Source organism: Berghia stephanieae, chromosome 13 (genome assembly GCF_034508935.2).
Source record: "Berghia stephanieae isolate SIO BIC M18660-M18661 chromosome 13, UCSD_Bste_1.3, whole genome shotgun sequence".
Lineage (NCBI taxonomy): Eukaryota > Metazoa > Mollusca > Gastropoda > Nudibranchia > Aeolidiidae > Berghia > Berghia stephanieae.
Window position 1 is genome coordinate 29288964 of NC_088372.1, and position 26796 is coordinate 29315759.

A 26796-nucleotide genomic window follows, 5' to 3' on the forward strand; every position below is an offset into this window, starting at 1 on the left:
TTGGTTCTAAACAAAGAAAATCATTACTTTTTATTCTTCATGCTAGCTAAACCTTTTCGTATGCCTTGTGATCAGAATGTGTAAAAGTCAAAACATGATCAAATTTATGGGTTTTTTTTCCTCTAGAAACGCTTTTATGCTCGCCGGAGAAATATTTCATACGGGCGTCCGCCATTGTTCCGATAGTTTAGAGCCAGTGTTACTAAGTTACCATGCGTCATTAGGAAGGAAGTGACGTTACGACTACTGAATCCTATTATTTAGTTCATCCCGACAAAATAATATACCGCTTGGAAACGGTGGGTCCCATATTATTTGGTCGATTAGAATGTTTATGGCGCATAGCTCACTTCAACAAGACTGATCTTCTGGTGTTTTTGTGCGACTGTGCGGTCTAGTGGTATGACACTCGCTTTTGGATCGAAAAGTCCTGGGATCGAGCCTCTCTCGGAGCATAGTTGAGTCCTTGGAAAAAGGCTCTTTACTCACATTCTCTCACCGTACTCGGTTGTAAACTGAGTACCAGTCCGTTAACAGCGTTGTCTCTGTCTGAAAAAGATTGTAATATCGCCTAAACAGGCGTCGTGTCTCGTCCTACATATTAAGTGTTGTTGTTGGCCAGGGACAACTTGTAAAACGCTTTGAGCATATTTAATGGATATTGGGCTATATAAAAAAGCTAATTTAAAATAAAAGGTATTTGTATTTTTTTTTTATTTTTTAAAAATTTTATTTGGGGGGGGGGGGTTATTTTACATTGTTTTTTCTTTCTTTTAACCCTGAGAACACTTCCATATCGAACATACAAATAAAAATGGAGCAGTTTTCAATCAATAACATGAATAATATTAGGTAGCTGCGCTAGTATTTGCTTGGAATTACGTTTTTAATGTATCGTCAAACAGCATCGATTGATATATCTTTTCATACAAATACTGGGTGATTCAATGAAATTAAGAGAACATAACAAGAGCACCCGCCATGTATATCATTATTTTTTTTAAGGTCAATATCCCTATACGTTTATTGTCGTATTTAAAAGATGGAGATAAATTTAAACTGGCAAAGTGACGACAAACATTGAGTGTCTCCCATTCCTGAGGTTTTAAAAAAAAAAGAGAAAAAGCGAAAAAAAATATATTTAAAAAAGAGCACCCGCAATGTAACTATAACATTATTATTAGCCGGCACCGTTAAAATATTCGGTACCTACTTGTCAAATCCGATAATGGCGGAGAAGAATAAATGAGAACTTTATTGACGTGAGTGAAGGTCATTTGGAAACTGTTAAAGTTAATGTATAAACGCCGTAGCGAGTATAATAGATGGAACGAAGTTGACGTCACTCAGCTCTTTGTTATTATTTTTAGACAAACTGTTGGTAAATAGTTCCTAGATAATAAATACAACACTCATTCTTCTCGATAAAACATGATAATATAAAAACAACACAAGCTTGATATTTTGACTATAAACTGCGGCTATGCTGTCTTGTGGTGTGACACTCGCTTTCGGATCGGAAGATCCAGGGGTTCGAGCCTTGCGCTCGGCGCATAGTTGAGTCCTTGGAAAAGGCTCTTTCCTCACATTCTCTCAACGTACTCAGTTGTATAATGAGTACCTGGCCGTTAGCAGCGTTGTCTTTGCCCAAAAATTTGTAATATCGCCTAACAGGCGGCATGTCCCGTGCTACATGTTAAATGTTGCTGTTGACCAGGGACCCCCTGTAAAGCGCTTTGAGCACATTTAGTGGATATTGCTCTATATAAAAGCTCAATTTATTTATTTTTAAGCTCTTGGTTATCCTAATGTAAATACCGTTTTGAGACGGCGAGGAGTTCTCATGAAGTGTTTCCATCTCATCACATCACCCTGTATTTATTGTTCCATTCGACCATAAAAGGAGTGGGTACTTCTCTCATTCAGGCATCGGGTAATTTTCCAAAGGCCATATTATTCACGTCTGCTCCGTCAAGGCCATATTATTAACGTTTGCTCCGTCAAGGCCATATTATTCACGTCTGCTCCGTCAAGGCCATATTATTCACGTCTGCTCCGTCAAGGCCATATTATTAACGTCTGCTCCGTCAAGGGCATATTATTCACGTCTGCTCCGTCAAGGCCATATTATTCATGTCTGCTCCGTCAAGGCCGTATTATTAACGTCTGCTGCGTCAAGGCCATATTATTAGCATGATGTTTACGCCAAGTCGATTTCAGACCAAGAGAGTTAGGATAACTGTGACCCGTCAAACAGCATCCATTGATATGTCCATATAATCTTTTTATACAAATACTGGGAGATTCTATGCAATTAAGTGAACATTACAAGGGCACCCGCCATGTATATCATCATTATTATTAGCCGGCACCATTAAAATATTATGAACCTACTTGTCAAATCCGATAATGGTGGAGAAGAATAAATGAGAATTTATTGACGCGAGTGAAGGTCATAATTTGGGAACTGTTAAAGTTAATGTTTAAACGCCGCAGCGAGAATAGATGGAACGAAGTTGACGTCACTCGGCTCTTTATTATCATTTTTAGACAAACTGTTTGTAAATAGTTCCTAAAAAAATATTTTTAATGGAGCTTTTATATAGCGCAATATCCACTAAACGTGCACAAAGTTCTTTACAAGGGTTCCCTGACCAACAGCAACATTTAACATGGAGGACGAGACATAGTGCCTTTTAGGCGATATTACACTTTTTTTTCGGACAGAGACAACGCTGTTAACGGCCAGGTATTCTTTTTACACCTGAGTACGGTGAGAGAATGTGAGTAAAGAGCCTTCTCCAAGGACTCAACTATGCGCCGAGCGAGGCTCGAACTCAGGACCTTCCGATTGTCATACCACTAGACCGCATAGCCTAGATAATACAACACTCATTCTTCTCGATAAAACATGATATAAAAACAACACAAGCTTGATATTTTGACTATAAACTTTATTTTTTGCGGCAATTTTGGTTATCCTGTCGTAAGTACCGTTTTGAGACGGCGAGGAGTTCTCATGAAGTGTTTACATCTCATCACATCACCCTGTATTTATTGTTCCATTCGACCATAAAAGGAAGTAGGTACTTCTCTCAATCAGGCATCGGGTAATTTTCCAAAGGCCGTATTATTAACGTCTGCTCCGTCAAGGCCATATTATTAGCATGGTGTTTACGCCAAGTCGATTTCAGACAAAGAGAGTTAGGACATCTGTGACCCGTCGTTTCCACGCGGTGTGGTGCCGATGTAAACATAATGCTTAACCCCTCCTTACCAAATATAGGAAAATCGTCACATTTGTTACGATACAACCAACAATTTTCTTATTCAAACTTCTTTTGTACATCATAAAATTTAAGAAAATGAACAGTGTGTTGGAGAGCATGTTTTGCTAATGAAATTATGTATCGCAAGAACTTTACTGCTATTGTGTTTGAGTGATAATAAATCTATATTTGTTTTCGTTAGGTGTGAAGTTTTGGGAAAATCCAGAAAATGGCTGGTAAGGAGAGGGTTAAAACTGAATTTTGAGCTCAACACGTTAAATGCCGTACTCTGGAAAGACACTATCTAAAAATTTGACCAGAAAACTTGTCCTTCAAATATTATCGTTCAATTTATATGACCTCCATTTTTGCAAAAGACTCTTAAACCATAGAACTCGCGAAGTCCCAGGTTTGGGAGTTTTTGTCAAGGTGAGGTTAATTTAAATCAATCAGTATTTGAAGGACGAGTTTTCTGGCTAAACCTTTTTTTTAACATTATGTGTTTTCCCAGAAATCGGCAGTTAAGTTATTAACTTAGAATGCTGACTAAAATTAATGCCTTTACTGAGAAGAGAGAGTTTTGTTTTTTTCAACTGTAAAAAGCTCCAGTAGTCTTATTTTAATCATTTTGTTTTTACACTCAATTTCCTTTATCTTGATCAAATAACAATGTGAAATTGAATGTAAGTTTCGTTTTAATACACGAAAACAGATCAAATGGACGTTTCGGGTTCCCCTTTATCAACAAAACAGGATGAATGAAATACTACAGACGAATGGGATAATGTGGTAAGTGGAGTTAACAACGACAGAAGAAATAAATTTAATATCAATGTGAAATGGAATGCAAGCTTCAATTTCACATTGATATTTATTTATCTCTTCGAGCTTCGAGCAGCAACATTTACATTTATCTTTATCAATAACTTGCGGACACAAAAATCACAACGATTTTGAAAGTGTTGATCATAGATTTGACTTTGCTAAAAAAAATATAATAATAAATATAATTAAAATTATATAATAATATAATAATATAAAATAAATAGCATTTATATAGCGCTTTACCCCGTTGTCACGGCTCTAAGCGCTTTACAGTGATTTAAAACAAAACATATCACAGTAAGACAAGTTTGATGGAAACGTGATACGAATTCAATTTAACAACAACAAAATATGATAATAGTATTGCAACATTATGACGTAAAAAGATAAAACTTTAAGCGAGATTTGAACATTGTACTTAAGCGTCTGATTCCTTATGGAACAATTGTTTTTGATATAATGTTAATTTATAACCTGCTTCATGTTATATAATATTATTCCTAAGAGTAAAATCAAGAGCAGTCCTACTGCTATATTATTACATTTAACACTTTCATTCACCTAATACGTTTAAGGGATGAAAAAAATGAACATAGAAACATAAAATGAAGATTGCACAACCTGGTACTTTCTTTAAATAATTATTTATAATTTAAGCGCTTAGAGACTGGTGTTTCGGAGTTACAGCGCTATATATATATGTATGTGTGTGTATATATATATATATATATATATATATATATATATATATATATATATATATTATTTATGTTTTCAGAATTATCGCATTGGTTTAACTTCCATTAAATAGTAGTTTAAGCGCTTAGAGTCCGAGTTTTCGGAGTTACAGCGCTAGGCTATACATGTTTTCAGCATTATCGCATTGGTTGAAGTTCCATTAAATTAATAGTAATTTAAGCGCTTAGAGTCTGATGTTTCGGAGTTACAGCGCTATAATATATTATTTCAGCATTATCGCATTAGTTGACCTTCCATTAAATAGTAATTTAAGCGCTTAGAGTCTGATGTTTCGGAGTTACAGCGCTAGGCTATACATGTTTTCAGCATTATCGCATTAGTTGAACTTCCATTAAATAGTAGTTTAAGCGCTTAGAGTCTGATGTTTCAGAGTTACAGCGCTATAATATATTATTTCAGCATTATTCCATTGATTGAAGTCTTGAATACAAGTAAATATTCACAATAATTTGCTACTTGTCACTTTGGACTGTGATGTAATAATATTTTGGTCAGTGTCAGGCTATGACTTTGCGAAGGCTAAGGGTCATGCTATGAGTGTACGTACGAGGGCAACGGGTCAATACTCTCCTTTGAATATCGATACAGTATTTCCATTGATATGTAGAATATATAGTTAGTGGTCCCATCATGAGGATAATAACACACCGCACAGTGCTTACAAATTGACCTATTATTCAGTCAATGCTCATGCCCTCTCTCTCTCTCTCTCTCTCTCTCTCTCTCTCTCTCTCTCTCTCTCTCTCTCTCTCTCTTTCTTTCTATCTATCTATCTATCCCTCCATCCATCTATCTATCTATCTATCTATCTATCTATCTATCTATCTATCTATCTATCTATCTATATATCTATCTATCTATCTATCTATCTATCTCTGTCAAAGGACGGAAATAGTTTCCTTTCAACAAGACGTACTGTCACCAAATAATATAATGGCGATTTTTAGACGAATTCTAACGGCTTCCACCTTGTCCCATTCATACTAGTTTTTTTAATGTCCAAATTCATCTTCCAAATTATCGACAAAGGGCACCCTAGAAAGGTCCGCAAAATTGCGCAGAAAAGTCGTGACATCACGCCTTCTCCGTTTCCGGTTTCAAACCCCTTGGAAGTGTGTATGTAATCAGGCCTTTGAAGGAATAATAATGAACAGGCTACATTGGAATAACTATTTTCATAAGGTGGAATAACTATTTTAGAACCAGGGTGTAGTAGTATAGGCAGATTCTAAGCAACGATGGGTCGTGATCTTTAGTGTAAACCAGCATTTATTTAATTAGACAATAAAATAAAATCTCATCATTCTGAAACCAGAAGATCAGTTGCACAATGTATGTATCCAGTTCTCCGAAAGAATGATTTGACACTTCCAATGAGATTGGAACCAACTTTTTTGGCATCTCACTTGTGTTCCCTCTTGGTATTTGGATATTGGCGGAGTTTGAATTCAACCTTTTCAATGTTAGTTTACTTATAAATACGTGAGGCATTGTGGTCATCTGGTATGACACTCGACTTCGAACTGATGGGTCTACGGTTCGAGTCACGATCTGAATGGCGCAAATTTTTAGTCTTTGAGTTGATTACTAACATTGTCTAACCTTTCTCAGCTGTAAATTGTGCGACTATGTGGTCTAGTGGTATGACACTCGCTTTCGGATCGGAAGGTCCTGGGTTCGAACCTCGCTTGGCGCATAGTTGAGTCCTTGGAAAAGGCTCTTTACTCACACTCTCTCACCGTACTCAGGTGTAAAATGAGTACCTGGCCGTTAACAGTGTGGTCTCTGTCCGAAAAAAATTATATCTCCTAATAGGCGTCATGTCCCGTCCTAAATGTTATATGTTGCTGTTGGCCAGGGACCCCTTGTAAAGCGCTTTGAACAAGTTTAGTGGATATTGCGCTATATAAAAGCTCAATTAAAAAAAAATATATATTTTAGAGTCATTGAGTTGCTTACTAACTTTGTCTAACCTTTCTCGGTTTTGACGGATTTATCGTCAGCTGAAGAGGCACGCCCAGCTGAAACGATCGATCTGACATAATACAAGTGTCCTTATTTATTGTATTGTTATACCTATATATATATATATATATATATATATATATATATATATATATATATATATATATATTTATGTTGTATTTTAATGTTGTAGTTGTTGGGGGGTGTTACTATTTCAATGCTAATGTCTTCTCCAGAAATATGTATGTTGACATTGTTGTTAATCTTATATATCCGGTTTGAAAATTAAGGAAATTCGCGATGAGGGACACACCGGTAAGTAAATATTTGCTGTTATGCGTCATATGATGTTTTGTTTTCAATAAATCAATTTTTTATCCAGGAAAATACATTTGTCTAAAATTGTGAATTCACGATTCTAGATGAATATTCATGTTTTGGGTCTATGGTTTTGATCTTTTATTTATTGTTTGTTGATCTTTTTATGGTTTTTTTTTATTGTTTTATGTTTGGAGAGTTCATTGTTTTGACATATTCTCTCTTTCACTAATAGCTTTTCTTCTTGTTAGTTTTAGTACGTGGGCGATGGCTTGGAAATTAAATCTTATTACTAAAGCTCGATGACTGAAAAGCGGAATGTTTTCGTAATTTCCTGCACGCATTATTAATAGGGTAGGTTGTTTGCTTTGTCGTAGGTTTAATTAAAATTCTTTTTGTTGTACGCGACAATTATTTGATTGCTTTGATTAGAGCTCATCTAAAACGAGTAACATAGCTTATTGACGTATTTCGCTGTTGTTAATCAAACTGTAGCTTGTGGTTTTTTGGAAAGTGTGTATCAATTAGTTTCAGGAACTGCTGTCCTATGTTTGTGCTGACGTTTATGTCGAAAGGTGGGTTGAACCAAGTTATGTGTCGTTTTCTTGTTTTATGTTCTTCACTTGTGTGTTGGGGTTTACATGAGAGGGAGGCGTCTGTGTATACAAATGGTGTGTTGTATCCACTTTTTGTGAGTGCTTCTTTGTAGGGGGTGGCTGCGACGTTGAATATCTCTCTGTTTTCCGAAAGTTTGCTCACCCTCAGTGCAATGTTTTTTGGTATGTTTTCAATGACGGGACGGGGGTGGTTGCTGTTTTTTATTAATGTAGCTAATGGTGTTGTTTGGTTTTCTGAACGGTTGGAATGAATTGGATTTTATGTCGAATGTGATGTCGAGGAAGTCAACTGTTTTTTTGTTTGCTTCTATCGTGATTTTTAAATTGTTGTTTTGGAATATTTTACAGATTTGTTTTTTGATGTTTTCGTTCGCTCTTGGTCGTCTGTTGGTTATAGCGAGTCCGTCATCTCTATAGAGGCCGATGTATGTGTGTGTATGTTGTAGTTGTGACAGGATGTAGAGTCCGACCAGTTCGCATGTTTCAGCACCGTCGAACGAACCCATTGTTACGTCGAAATCATTGTGTCGCTTTGTCCACGGTGTGTTGTCGTAGTATAGTGTGCTATAAGACTATAAGAAAGACAGAACACATAGAACCGAAGAGATCACAAAAGAAGATAAGAATATAGCGAACAGACTTGACCTTAGCGATCGAATCGATATAGCACCAAGAAGAGAAGCGTTCATCACATTAAAAGATCACAAGCCTGACTTCAAAAATAATCCTAAATGTAGACTAACAAAGAAAACTGCACCTTCATCTCTTTCGACATTTGCGATTTTTACCCTCCATCACTCCAGACTTACTAAACAAAGCATTGGAATTCGCAGCAAAATACACCAACATCACAGAAGAGGAAAAACACATCATCAAACACACCAAGCACAGCACACTATACTACGACAACACACCGTGGACAAAGCGACACAATGATTTCGACGTAACAATGGGTTCGTTCGACGGTGCTGAAACATGCGAACTGGTCGGACTCTACATCCTGTCACAACTACAACATACACACACATACATCGGCCTCTATAGAGATGACGGACTCGCTATAACCAACAGACGACCAAGAGCGAACGAAAACATCAAAAAACAAATCTGTAAAATATTCCAAAACAACAATTTAAAAATCACGATAGAAGCAAACAAAAAAACAGTTGACTTCCTCGACATCACATTCGACATAAAATCCAATTCATTCCAACCGTTCAGAAAACCAAACAACACATTAGCTACATTAATAAAAACAGCAACCACCCCCGTCCCGTCATTGAAAACTACCAAAAAACATTGCACTGAGGGTGAGCAAACTTTCGGAAAACAGAGAGATATTCAACGTCGCAGCCACCCCCTACAAAGAAGCACTCACAAAAAGTGGATACAACACACCATTTGTATACACAGACGCCTCCCTCTCATGTAAACCCCAACACACAAGTGAAGAACATAAAACAAGAAAACGACACATAACTTGGTTCAACCACCTTTCGACATAAACGTCAGCACAAACATAGGACAGCAGTTCCTGAAACTAATTGATACACACTTTCCAAAAAACCACAAGCTACATAAAATTATCAACAGGAATACCATAAAAATAAGTTACTCGTGTATGCGCAACATAGAACAAATAATTTCAAGCCACAACAAAAAAATATTAATAAACCACCGACAAGAGCAAAACCCACCCACTAGAAAATGCAACTGCAGAAATAAAGAACATTGCCCGCTAAACAAACAATGCTTAGAATCAAGTTTAATTTACCAAGCCACAGTCACAGAAACTAAAACAAACAAGCAAGAAAAATATGTAGGACTAACAGAAAATAATTTCAAAACAAGATACAACCTCCACACCTCAACATTTAGAAACACTAACAAAAAAACATCCACAAAACTCAGCGAACATATTTGGAAATTAAAAGACAACAAAATAGACCACAACATTTCATGGAAAATTTTATCTAAAGCAACAGGATACACACCAACATCAAAACAATGTAGCTTATGCCTGGAAGAAAAATATACCATAATCAAACAACCTCATGAAGCCACACTCAACATGAAAAATGAGATCTACGGAAAGTGTCCCCATCGGCGCAAATTCCTCTTAATTAACTTCAAACCGGAACCACTTCAAGAAACAACAACAGTCAACAAAACAACTCAGTCCTGAAGATGGCAAATTAAGCCTGAAACATCGATGTAGACTGCCCCAAACATTGTGGTAAATATTTTAAATAATAATTCGCTCCATTACTACATGTCGAGCACTTTTCGTACCATATTTGTATCAAACACGATTCAATATATATATATATATATATATATATATATATATATATATATATATATATTTATGTGTGTATGTGTGTATGTGTGTGTGTTGGGTTGGGGGGGGGGTTGTTACTATTTCAATCTAAGTGTTCTTACTCACAAAAATATTATGTACGAATTTGAAATATTTATCAGTTTAAAAATAAGTATCTCATACGGACAACAGACCAAGCGATAAAGTAAAATGAATTGCTTTACGTCAAATAGAAATGCTTTTGTTTATCAAATAAATCAATTTCTTTAAAAAAAAATAGGCAGGAAAATAACATTTGTCTAAAAATTGTGAATTCAAGCGATCTAATTGAATCATTCAGTTTTCGACTCTAGTGGAAAAAATCTCTTTAATCTTTTTATTTTTGTTTGTTTGTCTTTTTTATGGCTTCTTTTTTTTTTTTGTTTTTTTGGAAGAGTTCATAGTTCATAGACCATATTCTCCCTTTCCACAGTAATAGCTTCTCTATTAAATGTACTTTTGTGACGTGGCGATAACGGTCTTGGAAATACAACATGGCTTATTACGTCCAAAGGCCGGAGTGACTGAAAAACACCTCGACATTGAATGTTGTTCGTAAATTACCCAATAAACGCACAGCATCAATAAGTTAATAAAGGGTAACGGTCCTGATATTAAGCTATTGTTGCTATGCGTTTAAGTAAAATTCTCATAACATCCGCCAGTCGAATATAACGTACCGACGCACGACTCTATGTGTGACCTTGAACGTTTGATATAATTCAGAGAGAACTAAACAGTCTAAAAACAGTAACAAATAGCTGAGTGACGTCAATTTCGTTACATCTATAAGTTAATCAACCACAGGAAAATCGTCACATTCGTTACATACGATGCAACCGACAACAAAATGTAAAGAAATGCTTTGATTACAGCTAGCTATAAATACTAAACACTGTATTGTAGAGCTCATTTTGCTGAACAACATTCTGTATAGAATGCACTTGTTACTTTTTTGTTCGATAAGGATAAGTCTATTTTTTTGTGTTGGGTGGCGGGTGTGAATTTTCGGGGAAATTCTAAAAATAGCTGGTAAGGAGAGAGTTTACAAAGGCTGCGGTTTAACTCACTCAACCCTGACACCGACTATATCCGTAGTTTACTCCGGTTACTTTTACCCCATGCCTATTTATTACATTTTTCTGAGACAAATAATTATTATAGATAGAATGCGCTTGGCCATGGAGTTCACAACATTGCCATCCGGAAGTATAACGGACCAACACACAAACTCTGTGTAACCATGAACTTTTATAGTCTGGTTAATACAGTTTAGTGAGAACAACTCACAAACGCGGATGGCAAAAACAATAACAAAGGCCTGAGTGACGTCATCTGCATACTATCTATAGGCGTTATATCAAAGCTAGTGTTTTTAGTTTTTGCATGTTAATGGTAGTTGTGTACATGCTCATTTTTAATACAATTTTTTCCCATTTTGATAAGTAGCAAAACTCTTTAGGATTGGGTGAGTTCAGTCGATGATTATTCCATGTTATGAAAAGTTTTAAAAGATAGAGGAGGAAGCAGTTTAGTGACGTGACTGTGACGTTTCTGTCATTTCCCAACGGAATTCTAACTCCACAGGCTGTAGGTCAATAAATGACTCTTTCATCCTTCCTTCATTTGATTAGCGTCAAAGGTTATACTCATAATACGTTACATGGTAGTAATGCGAGGATAATAATATAAGGCAAGCTAAAAACAACTGATGGATGGGTGGATGGCAGAGAAATGAGAGAGAGAGAGAGAGAGAGAGAGAGAGAGAGAGAGAGGGAGAGAGAGAAAGAGAGAGCGAGAGAGAGAGAAAGAGGGAGAGAGAGAGAGATAAGAGAGAGAGAGAGTAGAGAGAGAGATATATAGATAAGAGAGAGAGAGGGAGAGAGAGAGAAAGAGGGAGAGAGAGATAAGAGAGAGGAGAGAGAGAGAGAGAGAGAGAGAGAGAGAGAGAGAACATAAAAGGAAGAAACAGAGGAGGCCATTATAAGTGTATTAAGTTACCAAAGAGCTGGATTAAGATCGGAGCGCGTTGAAAAAAAAAAAAGGGGGGGGGGGGGGGGGAGGCGGTGGTATTAAACCCGGATGTGGATAATATTTAGACGAAGATACAATTAACCAGGTAACTGCCAAAGTCTGGAGAAACATGAATTTAAAAATTTGGCCAGTAAACTGGTCCTTCAAATTAATATCGATCGATTTAAATGACCCTCATCTTGGGAAGAAAAAGAAAACCCTCTCAAACCTGCGACCTCGTGAGATCTTTAATAAATCCCAGGTTTCATTGTTTTAAACAAGATGAGGGTCATTTAAACCAATCGAAATCTGAAGGACGAGTTTTCTGGCCAAAGTTTTAAATACGTACTTTTTTCTTAGTATGGCGGTTAACTGGTTAACTGGTTGAGCAGAGGAGGAAAGAGGGAGTTAGTCCATTAGGTCATTTCTGGAGTTAGCTCTGCTCCTAAGGGAATCTAAAGGGGACATGATGAACGTATTGAAATGAGACTGCAAGACCCCCGGCCATTAACTACTAAAGCTTATTGTTGTAACGAGATGGCAGAATGTGTGCATTATATTACTGGCACTAGAACGTGACTTCTTAACTACGAGACTTCAATGGGGACAGCGTGGCTCAGCGGTACGGTCTTTGGTTCGTTCCCGAAAGGTATCGAGTTCGATCACCCGCCGCTGCGCTGTGTGGCCTTGAGCAAGTCACCTCGCCCTAGGCCAATTATTTGCGGCGCTGCATTGCGGCTGACGCCTGGATTATTCCCATCTTCCCTTGGATTAGACCCGTAGAGACAAATTTCCCCTATGGGAAGAATTAAGGTAGTTTTATTTAATTTTTAATAGTGCATTGTGACTGCTGTAACAAAACTACATGACTTAGACTTTTTCCAACAGGGTAGATAGAGAGACTTTTTCCAATAGGGTAGATAGAGAGACTTTTTCCAATAGGGTAGATAGAGAGACTTTTTCCAACAGGGTAGATAGAGAGACTTTTTCCAATAGGGTAGATAGAGAGACTTTTTCCAACAGGGTAGATAGAGAGACTTTTTCCAATAGGGTAGATAGAGAGACTTTTTCCAACAGGGTAGATAGAGAGACTTTTTCCAATAGGGTAGATAGAGAGACTTTTTCCAATAGGGTAGATAGAGAGACTTTTTCCAACAGGGTAGATAGAGAGACTTTTTCCAATAGGGTAGATAGAGAGACTTTTTCCAATAGGGTAGATAGAGAGACTTTTTCCAATAGGGTAGATAGAGAGACTTTTTCCAATAGGGTAGATAGAGAGACTTTTTCCAATAGGGTAGATAGAGAGACTTTTTCCAATAGGGTAGATAGAGAGACTTTTTCCAACAGGGTAGATAGAGAATTATTGACGTCACACTTTCCTCTCTTCCGGTTCCAGAATCCTTGGAAGCGTGTATGTAACCAGTCCTTCGGATGGAGGACCAATTAATCAAACAGTTACATATTGTGTATCACAGGGTGAGATAACTATTTTAGTAGCAATGTGTATTGACAGATTCTTTAGGATTACGGGACCTAAAACAGCGCGGAAGGACGATCTTTTGACGACTAGCATTTGTCATTTACACACAGTTTGTATCCAGTCCTCCAGAACAGTGGTTTTACACTTCCAATCAAATTGGAACCATTTATATATTTTTTTTTGCATCATACTTTTGTTCCCTATTTTATTGGGGGTTTTCTCGGGGTTTTACGGCGCTCGAAACACATTTAATTTAGATCATATCAGCGTCAGTAAAAATGAAGGAAATGGGAAAGTCAAAATATAATTGTAGATCCAAATTTGAAAGCACACGAAGAAAAAGTAAGACAAAGGGGAATGGTTCAAATAAGGAACAGATGTAGATTCCAAGAGCATACCATCAATGTCCTTAGTTTGAGATCACCTACAAATACCATCCAGACACCAGCACAGAATCCCACTAAGAAGAACACACTCAAATGCTTACATTTTAAATTCAAAACAACATGTAATAAAACAAAACAAAACAGAGAGATGATTTACAAGGAAAATAATATCATCTCCCAAAACTTTAACGATATATTTGACTGTTTCTCCCTCAGCCAAGGACTCCCGACTAGTGAAAGGACAAAACCAAGTAATCTCACAAAGAGAGAGAGAGAGAGAGAGAGAGAGAGATATAGATAGATAGATAGATAGATAGATAGATAGATAGAGAGAGAGAGAGAGAGAGAGAGAGAGAGAGAGAGAGCAAGTTGGAAAACAGATATAGGGGAGAAGACACAGTAAGCAACATCCCTGTCCACCATCCGAGGTCAGGAAACCCACCCAGGTTCCATATTTTGTTACAAAGGGGCTTGGTATACGTTACAAAATCGTGACTTAAATGTTTTCATTATAGTGATCATTTAAGGAAAAATAAGAAAGTAAGAAAATGATTGCACTTGTTATCCACGATTTTAAAAAAACGGTAGTTTGTCGGAGTAAATCCTATGCCTAAAGGGGATTCTAAAGTTAAATCAATTAGAAATGTGGATTTTCATTTGTTTTTTCAATTTGATTTATATTTGATATATTATGAGCCTTATGCATCTCTGTCATCGGACTGGGATGCCTCGGCTGTATCCACTTGGTCGTGGCAAATTGGAGCTACTTCTTTATCTCGTTATTTATCTCCCCCAAATCATATATTTTGGTTTGTCCAAAGGAGAATGTACCTTTTATTTGCAAGAATGATTTTAATTCAAATTACAATTTTCCCTTTTCGTCAGTGCATCGAGAGAAAATGGCGTTATTTTGCTTTAAGTTTAACCAACTTTGTCAATCCGCAGCAATCGTATGCAATGCCTGAAGATCCTCTATGGCCCTGAGATTCAGTGAATGATATCTCACTGTTCGTAGATCTAGATCTTGGTTAAGTTGAACGGGTAAGGCTGCCAATTTGAGAAGATAAATGTATTCTCTCCAACAAAATTCCAAATCCCTATTTATATTGCATATTTTGTTAAACTTTGGATTCGATAAGTAGCACCTAAACACGCTCGACATAATATCGTTTTAAGACGATGAATATGTTTTTCAACTTTAGATGATATACATGGAAGATTAGATTTAATATATGTATATGATTCTGCTGACGTGCTGCTGCTGATGATGATGATATGACGACGACGACGACAACGACGATGATGATGATTATGATGATGATGATGATGATGATAATGATGAGAATGATGATGATGATATGATGACGACGACGACGACGACGACGATGATGATGATGATGATAATGATGATGATGATGATGATGATAATGATGATGATGATGATGATGATGATGATGATGATGATGATGATGAGAATGATGATGATGATATGATGACGACGACGACGACGACGATGATGATGATGATGATAATGATGATGATGATGATGATAATGATAATGATGATGATGATGATGATGATGATGATGATGATGATGAGAATGAGGATGATGATGATGATTATGGTGATGACGATGACGATGATGATGATGATGATGATAATGATTTAACTTACTGTTGCCACTAAAACTCATCGGTCTGGCAATGGCGTTCAGTCTGTCGATGCTGAGAGCCACCAGAGCGTAGGTGGACCCATAGGTGACCACAGATTGACCGTAGCGGACCACTTTACAGCCCACTGGACCAGCATACCAGTCTATTGTGTTTTTCCAGACGATATCCGTCAAAACGTTGACGAGGCCCGCAGAAAGATCTGAAGAAAAAAAGAAACAGAAATGAAACTAATCATTAACATTGCACTTTAAAACTAATAACAAAGAGTTGAGTGACGCTTATTTCGTTCTTTCTATATTTGAATTTGACTTCAATCAAACATCATTAGCATCTAAAATGTCCGGAGAGAAATTATCAATGTCGAAAACAATAGTTTCTTTGAACAGAGAATGTTGATATTTAATGACAGAGAACAAAACAGCCCATTGCAAATGCAATCAGTGTTAAAACGTGATATAAAGAACTGCTATAATTCTAATGCAAGGAAAGGAGTGCAGACGACTAGAGGTCAATAAGTATACGAACCCTCCCTAACAAAAACCCCATGTCAGCCCGTTCTCGATGGGGCTCAAATTTGCCATGATTTTAAAAAATCGTGTATTTCCGTTTTCAAAATAATTAGCAGAAATATTAGTTATTCTTAACCCTCTCCTTACCAGCAATTTTCAGGATTTTCCCCAAAACTTCACACCCAAATAAACAAAAAAATATTTTTATAACTCAAACACAAAAGCAGTAAGGTTCTTCCGATGTATAATGTCTTTAGCAAAACATGTTCTATTACACACTGTTCATTTTCTTTAAATTTTATGATGGACAAAAGAAACTTGAATAAGACAAATGGCGGTTGTATCGTAACGAATGTGACAGTTTTCCTATAGTTGGTAAGGAGAGGGTTAAATCGGTTATGAAGCTTTTATTGAAATAGCCACAACTGAGACGACGTACAATGATAAATATCTACACCCGAGAACCAAAAATTTGTCATTGAACAGCAGAAACATTAACTGTGTGATACCACTCGTCATATAACCAACCGCCTTGTGATACACGTTAGTAGATAACTAAAGCTAAAAACATCAACACAAAGTCATTGTTACCAAGAGCCAATTAACATCAAATTAAAAAAAAAATTCCGAACGAGGTCCCAAAATATGCCAGGGTCACCTGTTAATAAATGTTTAAATCGGATTCATCATCATCCTTGCCCTTTTCACCATGGGTCAAGGTATAAATAAATAAATAAATTGAGCTTTATATAGAGCAATATCCACTAAATGTGCTCAAAGCGCTTTACTAGGGGTCCCTGGTCAACAGCAACATTTAACATGTAGGACGGGACATGACGCATGTAAGGCATTATTACAATTTTTTTCGGACAAAGACAACGCTGATAACGGCCAGGTACTCATTTTACACCTGAGTACAGTGGAGAATGTGGGTAAAGAGCCTTTTCCAAGGACTCAACTATGCGCCGAGCGCACGGCTCGAGCCCAGGACCTTCCGAACCGAAAGCGAGTGTCATACCACAAGACCACATAGCCGCACAAAGGTATGGGCCACAGACAAACAGACAAACAGTTTCCATCCCTCTATATCTTGACCTGACTAAATCTGATTAAGCTCCCGAAAAAAATGGTGTTTGGCATAAATTATTAGTGTGTAACTTCGCTGAATCTCTACATCTGTTCATTGAAATTGGAGCTTGCTTATATAACGATGCCTTTTACACAAGTTAAGGAAAATGACTCCATTTTCTCGCGATGCACTGACGAAAATGGAAAACTGTAATTTGAATTAAAATCATTATGCAAATAAAAGGTAACATTCTCATTTGAACAAACCAAAAATTTATGGTTTGGGGGAGATAAATATCGAGATAAAGAAGTAACTCTAATTTGCCATAACCTACATTTATGAATCTGACGATTAAATGTGGTTTATTATTATTATGCCCTTGAGAACCATTTAGAACTTCATTGTATGCCATCTGATCAATATATAAAGGTAATACGATTGTTGCTGAGTGCTCATAGCCCTGGAATACTATTAATTTTTTAGAGTCATGGGTCCATAGAGTCGGAGTTAATCTCTATTTCTATAGTTTCTTCCCTTTTATTACCATTTTCTTAAAGGACTCAGTCTATCGGAAAGTACTTCTACTGAATCTAACAATAGCGTATAACCGATTTCTGATGCTTGTACATAATACGCTTCAACAGTCGTGACGTCACTTCCATCGTAATGTAATGACGCATGGTAACTTAGTAACTGGCTCTAAACTATCGGAACAATGACGGACGCCGTTATGAAATATTTCTCCGACGAGCATAAAAGCGTATCCTGACTTACTGACTTAGATGCCTTTCGCGTCTCGACCGAAAGATCGGGTCGCCTTGGCTGTTTCCAGTATTTCCTGTGTGAGGTGTCTCCAATATTGCCGGTCCTCTGCTAGGGTTCTCAGATTTTCAAGGTCCCCTGCCGTTATGAGACTAATACAGTCTGGGACTTGCTAGGTAAGCTCATATAAGAAGCGAATTTTTAAAGGCTTATACTAAAGTCAGGGACGATAACCTTAGTCATCTTCTATAACTATGAGACCAGCAGACGAGGAAGCCGCACACTTACTTTTGTCTCCTTCATGAGATATATATATATATATATATATATATATATATATATATATATATATATATATACAGGGGCGTGGCTCTATTGGTTCAAATGGTGCCTGGCACCACATCCATGTTTTAAAAATGGATAACAGCATTTTAAAAAATATATAAAACTGAAAAATGGTATATATCGCCTTTTATCAACAGTGCGAAACAGACTCCCTTTCTGTCACAACGCCTTCTACCCACGCTTTTCTCCCGATTCACACAGTCGGTTGATGACTGTCGTCAGCGACTGTGTACTATGACTGAGCGAGTGACTGGATTTCCCCACTCAAACGATTCCAAGGAGCGGATCTTTGCTGGCTCCATAAGGCTATTACTATAATGTACTATAATGTTGCCACATTGAATACCTGACTCGAATTTTTACCATCTTCACATACGAGAAAAAACCCGCCTCAGGTGCCGAGGAATTTTTGCTCCAACTCTGTTGGTCATTTACGTCCTAGACATAGTATGGTAACTTCGACCATCTTTATTGTTATCGAAATCACGATTATTAACAAGTTCATTTGTTTCTCTCTCTGTGTCGTGATTATTGTATATATTAATTTATTATTATTATTATTATTATTATTATTATTATTATTATTATTATTATTATTATTATTATTATTATTATTATTATTATCATTATCATTATCATCATCATCATCATCATCATCATCATCATCATCATCATCATCATCATCATCATCATCATCATCATTTTTATTATTATTATTGCTGCAAAAATTGATAGGAAGGAATGTGAACGAGTTAAGTCAAACATTTCTTGATAGTGATGCTATATGCTAAATGCATGATCTTCGCGTGAATATGCGTGTTTGACTTTGTGTATATGTGTGTGTGTGTGTGTGTGCGTGCGTGCGCGTTCATCTCACATACACACACACACACACAAACACACGGATAAATAGATAGATAGATAGAGAGAGAGAGAGAGAGAGAGAGAGAGAGAGAGAGAGCGAGAGAGAGATCTTGTATGGTGTCATGTTTGATTTCCGAAGTGGAATGGGGCTGTTTCATGACGTAACTACAGTACTCTTTTAATAGGCCATGGGCTGTTTACATTCTTACGCTTTGAAGGTTTTGAAATTACCCTTTGTTCGATTGACATTCAATGTCTGCATGTATCCCTTTAGCCATTTCCCTCAGTGTCCAAACTCCAATCAATATATTCGTTCGTGATTTATGTAAACAAACTATTGAAAAGATTTGCAGGAATAGAAACATCACCATGCAAATTTACTTTACAAGTATGTAAGTTTTTTTTTTCTTTCTTTTATATTTACACATGTAGCATGTGTAAGTCATTTTTGTCTGGCACCACTTTATACTGTAAGCATGCCACGCCGCTGTATATATATATATATATATATATATATATATATATATATATATATATATATAAGTATATATATGTAGGGATGATTTAAGCCTTGCCTATAGGGTATACCCTGTCAAAAACGTCACAGATGGATACCAATTTGGTACTTTTAATGCCTAATTTTTTAAAATTGTCATTGAACAAACAAAAAAAAAGTCCCGTCTAGACACCAACCACGGAAATAGGATAGGAACTTGAAGATTTTTATCCACACCTACGGTCATTTGCTAAAAATGCGATGCCTCTAAGATTTTGGCATTTTCTTAGACCATTCTGAATTTTCCATTTCTGTGGCATTTTTGTGCCCTAAATTAATTTGACACTGAAACATCGTCTGCTTGTCGAGACATATAATACCGGCTGTTTTGTTTGTTGTGTGCACTCTTCTTTCAATTTTTTTTTTATATTCTTCTTTTCGTAATGTGTATTAGCGGTGTAAATCAATGAAGGCACAATGAAATTGAAGGTAGCCTATTTATTAAATTTTGTAAATGTGTTCTAGCCATGTGTGAGTGAGATTGTTTCGGTTCTTTTAACTCCCACTTAGAATTGAATGTTGTGTTCCTTCAAATCAATTTAACGATGGTAATTTTAAAGGGTTGATGATTATCTAGGGCAATACTTTTATTATTATTATTATTATCTCTCTCTCTCTCTCTCTCTCTCTCTCTCTCTCTCTCTCTCTCTCTCTATCTATCTATCTATCTATCTATCTCTCTCTCTCTGTGGGTGTGTGGGTGTAAGTGTGAGTGTGTGTGTTGTGTGTGTGTGTGTGTGTGTGTGTGTGTGTGTGTGTGTGGCAGAGCGGGGGTTGCCAGCAGATGATAATTCAGCTAGAATGAGGTTTGAATTTTAATGGTTTTGGATGCATGGCAGTACTAACTTCGATTCGCCATTTAAATTTGTATTTTTCTACGTCTGCTTGAATGACAATTTGAGCCCCCCCCCCCCCTCCTTCCCCAATACAAAAACAACAACAACAAAATTTTTTAAAACGGTTGGATTTTTATTACTACGCACCAAAAGATTATTTTTAATGACCAGTCGATGTCTTTAGCCCGCCCAATTTTTAAACCAATAATATGTGAGCAAATGTTCTGTAAGCGTTGAATACTTTTTTTTTATTCAAAGCATTCAACGCATTTTTCAACCATTACGTATTTACTAAGAAATGATAGGGTTTTCCAATGGTGTAATAGGTGGTTGATTATTATAGCCATTGTTGGTAGAAGAAATGTGCTTAACAAGCGATTCACTTTGCATGAAGTAAGAATCTGATTCTATTCAATGAATGCGTTTGCTATCACATTCAGTCCCTTGTTTAGTGACCAAATAAAAATAGGATTCAATAGTCTGATGTCACGTATACCCAGCAACCAGCAGCTTTGTTCTAAACAAAGAAAATCGTTACTTTTTATTCTTCACATTGGCTAGAACTTTTTCACATGTCATAGGATCAGAATCTATAAATGTCAAAACATGATCAGATTTATAATATTTTTCTCCTCTAGATACACTTTTATACTCGTGGGAGAAGTATTTCATAAATGCGTCCGCCATTTTTCAAACAGTTTGAACCAGTTACTAAGTTACTATGCGTCATTGCGAGGGAAGTGACGTCACGACTGTTGAAGCCTATTGTCGTTAGTAGAGCTCAAGGAAACAAGTGATTCCATTGGTTGGCCTATGGACTACAACTCATGATTTGTTTTCTTTTGTGGCCCAAGACAAATCTTTGACGTCATTTTTGGTCAGTGTCAGGCTTAAGTTAACGATGGCTACGGCCTGGTGCGGAAAATCCAATGTTTTTGTAAGTCTAAGCTTGAAACTACAATTTTGTTTTTACTAGATACATTCAATTTATTGAAGAGAGTGAATATAATTTTGTACTAATAATAATTTTGATTTTAAACTCAAATCTCTATATTCAGTATATCCCCGACATAATACATTTTGAACGCTGTTGGCAACAAATTTGAAGTATAGATCGTGGGAATTCATATTTTAAAAAGATGATAATTATTTTTTTTTTCATGGAACAGATGGAAAAATTCAATTCAGTGCATAGATATATCTCTTTTAAGATTCATAGGATAAGTTTTTAAATTTTAATCATCTTTATAATCGTATTAAACTTCAATCGTTATTCGCAAATATTCTTCAAAAACTACAAATTTATGACTTCAGTGAAATAATGAAAATCTAATTTTACATTCAGTCATATTTGTTTTCAAATAATTTTTTTAAAAACAACTTTAAGAACAAACTCTATTAAATCGGCTAGACGCGGTTAAAATAAACACTGAAAAAAAACCCAACAACAATCTTGCATTTTTAAAGATGTTCAAATTATGTAAAGATGACCATCTTTATGTTGACATAAAGTATGATTGTAAATCTAGTGGGAAGAAAATTAATTTTCAACTTGCTGATTCCGTGGAGATTATTCGATTTGAGGACGTTCATGTTTGATAATCAAATTTTATTTCTGTAATAACTTTTTACACTTGTTCTTATAATAATAGGGTAGTTAATGTCATATTTAAAATTAAACAAGATTTTTAAAGATCTGAAAAAAAAGTATGTATGAAAGAGTTTCAGACACAGCAGAAAATAATCAGCGTATTTGTGACCCTTCGTCTCAAAACGGTATTCTGTCGGGATGGACCAGATGCTAAAAAGTCAAATTAACGTCAACCTGGTCAAAAATATGAAACGTTGGTATTTACCACAGTAAAATATGATATTTCTTCTCCTCTATAAAGCAAACAAAATCAACATAATTCTGATATTTCTGGCTACAAATTCAATTTTCAGTATCTTAGTCAACCCGACTTAATACCGTTTTGAGACGAAGGGTCACATTTATCGGTCATACGTCCTGCCCTCTGAATGTTCTTATTTCATCTCTCTAATAACTTGTAGCACTCGTTCTCAATATAGAGTAATAATTGACAGATTTTACTTTGAAAAAGTTTATATGTGAGCCATTGTCTCGATTAGGTCGTGGTGTACCGGTTACCAAACAAAAAAAAAAAATCAAAAACAATTTAAATTTGAAATGTTCAGGAAGACCAAATTATGGTGCTATATGTTATATGAATTATTAGCAAACATCAACAACTGAATCTTATAAATATTTTGTTGGCCTTTCTTCAAAAACGTGCGTCTCAATTTCTTTTTACTAAACATTCTTTGTCTTCATCTTCATCATCATCATCATCATCATCATCATCATCATCATCATCATCATCATCATCATCATCATCATCATCATCATCTTCTTCTTCTTCTTCTTCTTCTTCTTCTTCTTCTTCTTCTTCTTCTTTGTCTTCTCCTTTTTCCTTTTCCCTTTCTTCTATTCCTCCTCCTCCTCCACCACCACCACCACAACCACCGCACCCTCCTTCTAATCCATTCCCCCTCTCTGTGTCATTTGATCCACATAACTAACATTTTAATTTCGGTGTTTCCTGCAAACCGACGGGCTCCAACACCAAAAGATTTTGTCAGAATATTGAGTTCACGACCAGGCTTAAACCTGAAAGCTTCATAGTAGGAGATGTGTCACCAGGGGGTAAGATAACCAATCTCAATATTGACATTTAATCAAATTAGAAATCAGATCAAACGACACTCATGAATATTCTATGAGGAATGCATGCTTAAAAGTTACTTTGCAAAAATAAGTTGACGTTTGAATTCATTTTTTAAAGTGAGAATTTAAATTTAGCTTAAAATCGCCATTGTAAAAAACAAAAATAAACAAAACAAAAAAATTAAATCGGTTAATGTTTTATTAAAGCGATTTAATTTGTTTCCAATAGCTCTGGATTTGAATTTGAATCTAGATGTCTGAGATCCATTCTGTTATTTTAAGGATGAACGATACAGACGTTTCAGAATAATATGGAAGATGAATCACATTTTCAAAGTTTCTTATATGAGGACTATCTGCTTTTATTCTACCTCGCTTTCTTGCTCCTAATCATATAATTTGATGAATGCAACCAAAACCTTTTTTTTTCTTTTTGGCTCGCTAGTTCGTTGTCCAACATTGGTAGAGCATTTGCTTTACACACAAAGTGACCGTTTATATATTACATGTTATAGCTCTTAACAACTAGTTTATCATCTTCCACAAAGGTGATAAAAAAAACCCAGAAAATGCATCATGTATTTTTGTTAATATCACTGCATTATCATTTTTAAAAACTTCAAGTAGCAATATTCTTCTTCTAATTCTTCTTCTTCTTCTTCTTCTTCTTCTTCTTCTTCTTCTTCTTCTTCTTCTTCTTCTTCTTCTTCTTCTTCTTCTTCTTCTTCTTCTTCTTCTTCTTCTTCTTCTTCTTCTTCTTCTTCTTCTTCTTCTTCTTCTTCTTCTTCTTCTTCTTCTTCTTCTTCTTCTTCTTCTTCTTCTTCTCTTTCTTTTTCAATCTTCAAACTTCACTCTTCAGTGGCTTGTATTTACAAAAAGGTCCCACGGGGAAATCACTGCAAATGTTCAGTTACAGTCCAGTCAATCAAAACAGGGAACAGTCACAGATTACTTTGACAAATAAATGCATTCATAACTGTTCTGAAAGTTTCCAAGGATTTTAAATAAGTGTTTCTCCAGAGTACAGCAGTTAACTGGTGAACGTAGGTGAGAGTTTACGCTAAAATGTTGCAATAGATAGTTCGAAGATGACGTCACTCAGGCCTTTGATATTGTTTTTTTGCCATCCGCGTTTATGAATATTTCTCACTTAACTGTATTAAGCAGACTATAAACTATCATGGTTACATACAGTTTTGTGTGTTGCCAGTTATACTTCCGGATGGCAATGTTGTGAACTTCTTAGCCAAGTGCATACTATCAATACTAAATGCTATGGTTTCCTTTCATTCTGGGTTAACCCTCTCCTAACCAACTACATGAAAATCGTCACATTCGTTACGATACAACCAACATTTTTCTTATTCAAATTTCTTTTGTACATCATAAAATTTAAAGAAAATGAACAGTGTGTTGTAGAGCATGTTTTGCTAATGAAATTATGTATGACAAGAACTTTACTGCTATTATGTCAGAGTGATAAAAAATATATATTTTTGTATTAGTTAGGTGTGAGTTTTGAGTGAAAATCCTGAAAATGGCTAGTAAGGAGAGAGTTAAGTCTGTAATGGTAGCTTTACTAGATGTTTTACACCTCTCTGCCTAAATAGTATAAAAGTAAGTGAAAAAAAATTATTTCTAAAACTAAAAAGGGATATAACATAATATTATTTGAGTGTTTTAAAATGCATATATTTTGCAAGAGACTATAGTGAGGCTATTCTATTGATTTATTTTAAAGTATTTCTGCTTTAACGGGGATTTACTTATCATATTATGAACCTGAGCTATCCCTTTTTAACGTGCCACATCTACCACTACTACTACTACTACTACTACTACTACTACTACTACTACTACTACTACTACTACTACTACTACTACCACTACTACTACACTACTACTACTACTACTACTACTACTACTACTACTACTACTACTACTACTACTACTACTACTACTACTACTACTACTACTACTACTACTACTACTACTACTACTACTACTACTACTACTACTACTACTACTACTACTACTACTACTACTACTACTACTACTACTACTACTACTACTACTACATACTACTACTACTACTACACTACTACTACTACTACAACTACTACTACTACTACTACTACTACTACTACTACAACTACTACTACTACTACAACTACTACTACTACTACTACTACTACTACTACTACTACTACTACTACTACTACTACTACTACTACTACTACTACTACTACTACTACCACTACCACTACTACTACTACTACTACTACTACTACTACTACTACTACTACTACTACTACTACTATTTCTTTAAACTTAAAACTTTATTGCTATCTGTCGAGTTGCCCGGAAATTAATTCGTCTTCAACAGGATGGAAGAGGCACCAGGCGTGGAGAGAACTATTTTACCTCTCTTTGTTTTTACCTACTCGCCACTTCTCCTACACACACTGTAGATAGAATGAAGTTGGCGTCACTCTGGTCTTTGTTATTGTTTTCTTTTTTTTGCCATCCGCGTTTATGAGTAATACTCACTGAACGGAATATAAAAGTTCATGATTACACATAATTTTGTGTGTTGGTCCGATATACTACCGGATGGCAATGTTATGAGCTTTTTTTGCCAAGCGCATACTATCTATAGATAGTATGCAGATGACGTCACTCAGGCCTTTGTTATTGTTTTTGCCATCCGCGTTTGTGAGTTGTTCTCACTAAACTGTATTAACCAGACTATAAAAGTTCATGGTTACACAGAGTTTGTGTGTTGGTCCGATATACTACCGGATGGCAATGTTATGAGCTTTTTTTGCCAAGCGCATACTATCTATAGCCTGACACTCGACCCGACTAGGACTTATAGTTTCACGTCATTTTCAAGGTTTTTCCGCCGTCTGGCGAGTTGCCGTTAGTAGAGCTCAAGGAAACAAGTGATCCCATTGGTTGAACTATTGAATACAACTCACGATTTGTTTTCTTTTGTGCCCAAGACTTTTCTTTTGACGTAATTGTTTTGGTCAGTGTCAGGCTATAGATAGAATGCGCTTGGCCAAGGAGTTCACAACATTGCCATCCGGAAGTATAACGGACCAACACACAAACTCTGTGTAACCATGAACTTTTATAGTCTGGTTAATACAGTTTAGTGAGAACAACTCACAAACGCGGATGGCAAAAACAATAACAAAGGCCTGAGTGACGTCATCTGCATACTATCTATAAGTTAACGATGGCTACGCACAGACGCGACAGAGACCATTCGGTAGTTTTGTTTTATTTATTATTATTTTTAAAATATATATTTCGTTGCCAAATAATCAATAATAAATCTTTAAAGTTTCTAGAAAAGCAATAATCTATTTTTTTTAATGCAAAAAAGGTTTCCAAAAAAAAATATAATGAAGTAAGCTATAGATAGTTCGAAGATGACGTCACTCAGGCCTTTGTTATT

At 35.9% G+C, this 26796-nt stretch overlaps 1 protein-coding gene across 1 annotated transcript in view; it reads right to left on the minus strand.

Moving 5' to 3' along the window:
- LOC144958699 (cardioacceleratory peptide receptor-like) overlaps positions 1–26796 on the minus strand; it is a 200765-nt gene that overhangs the window by 57275 nt on the left and 116694 nt on the right. Inside the window, exon 4 of the mRNA XM_078890842.1 lies at positions 15666–15863. Coding sequence (XP_078746968.1) covers positions 15666–15863 — 198 coding nt within the window. The remainder of the gene's footprint in view (positions 1–15665; positions 15864–26796) is intronic.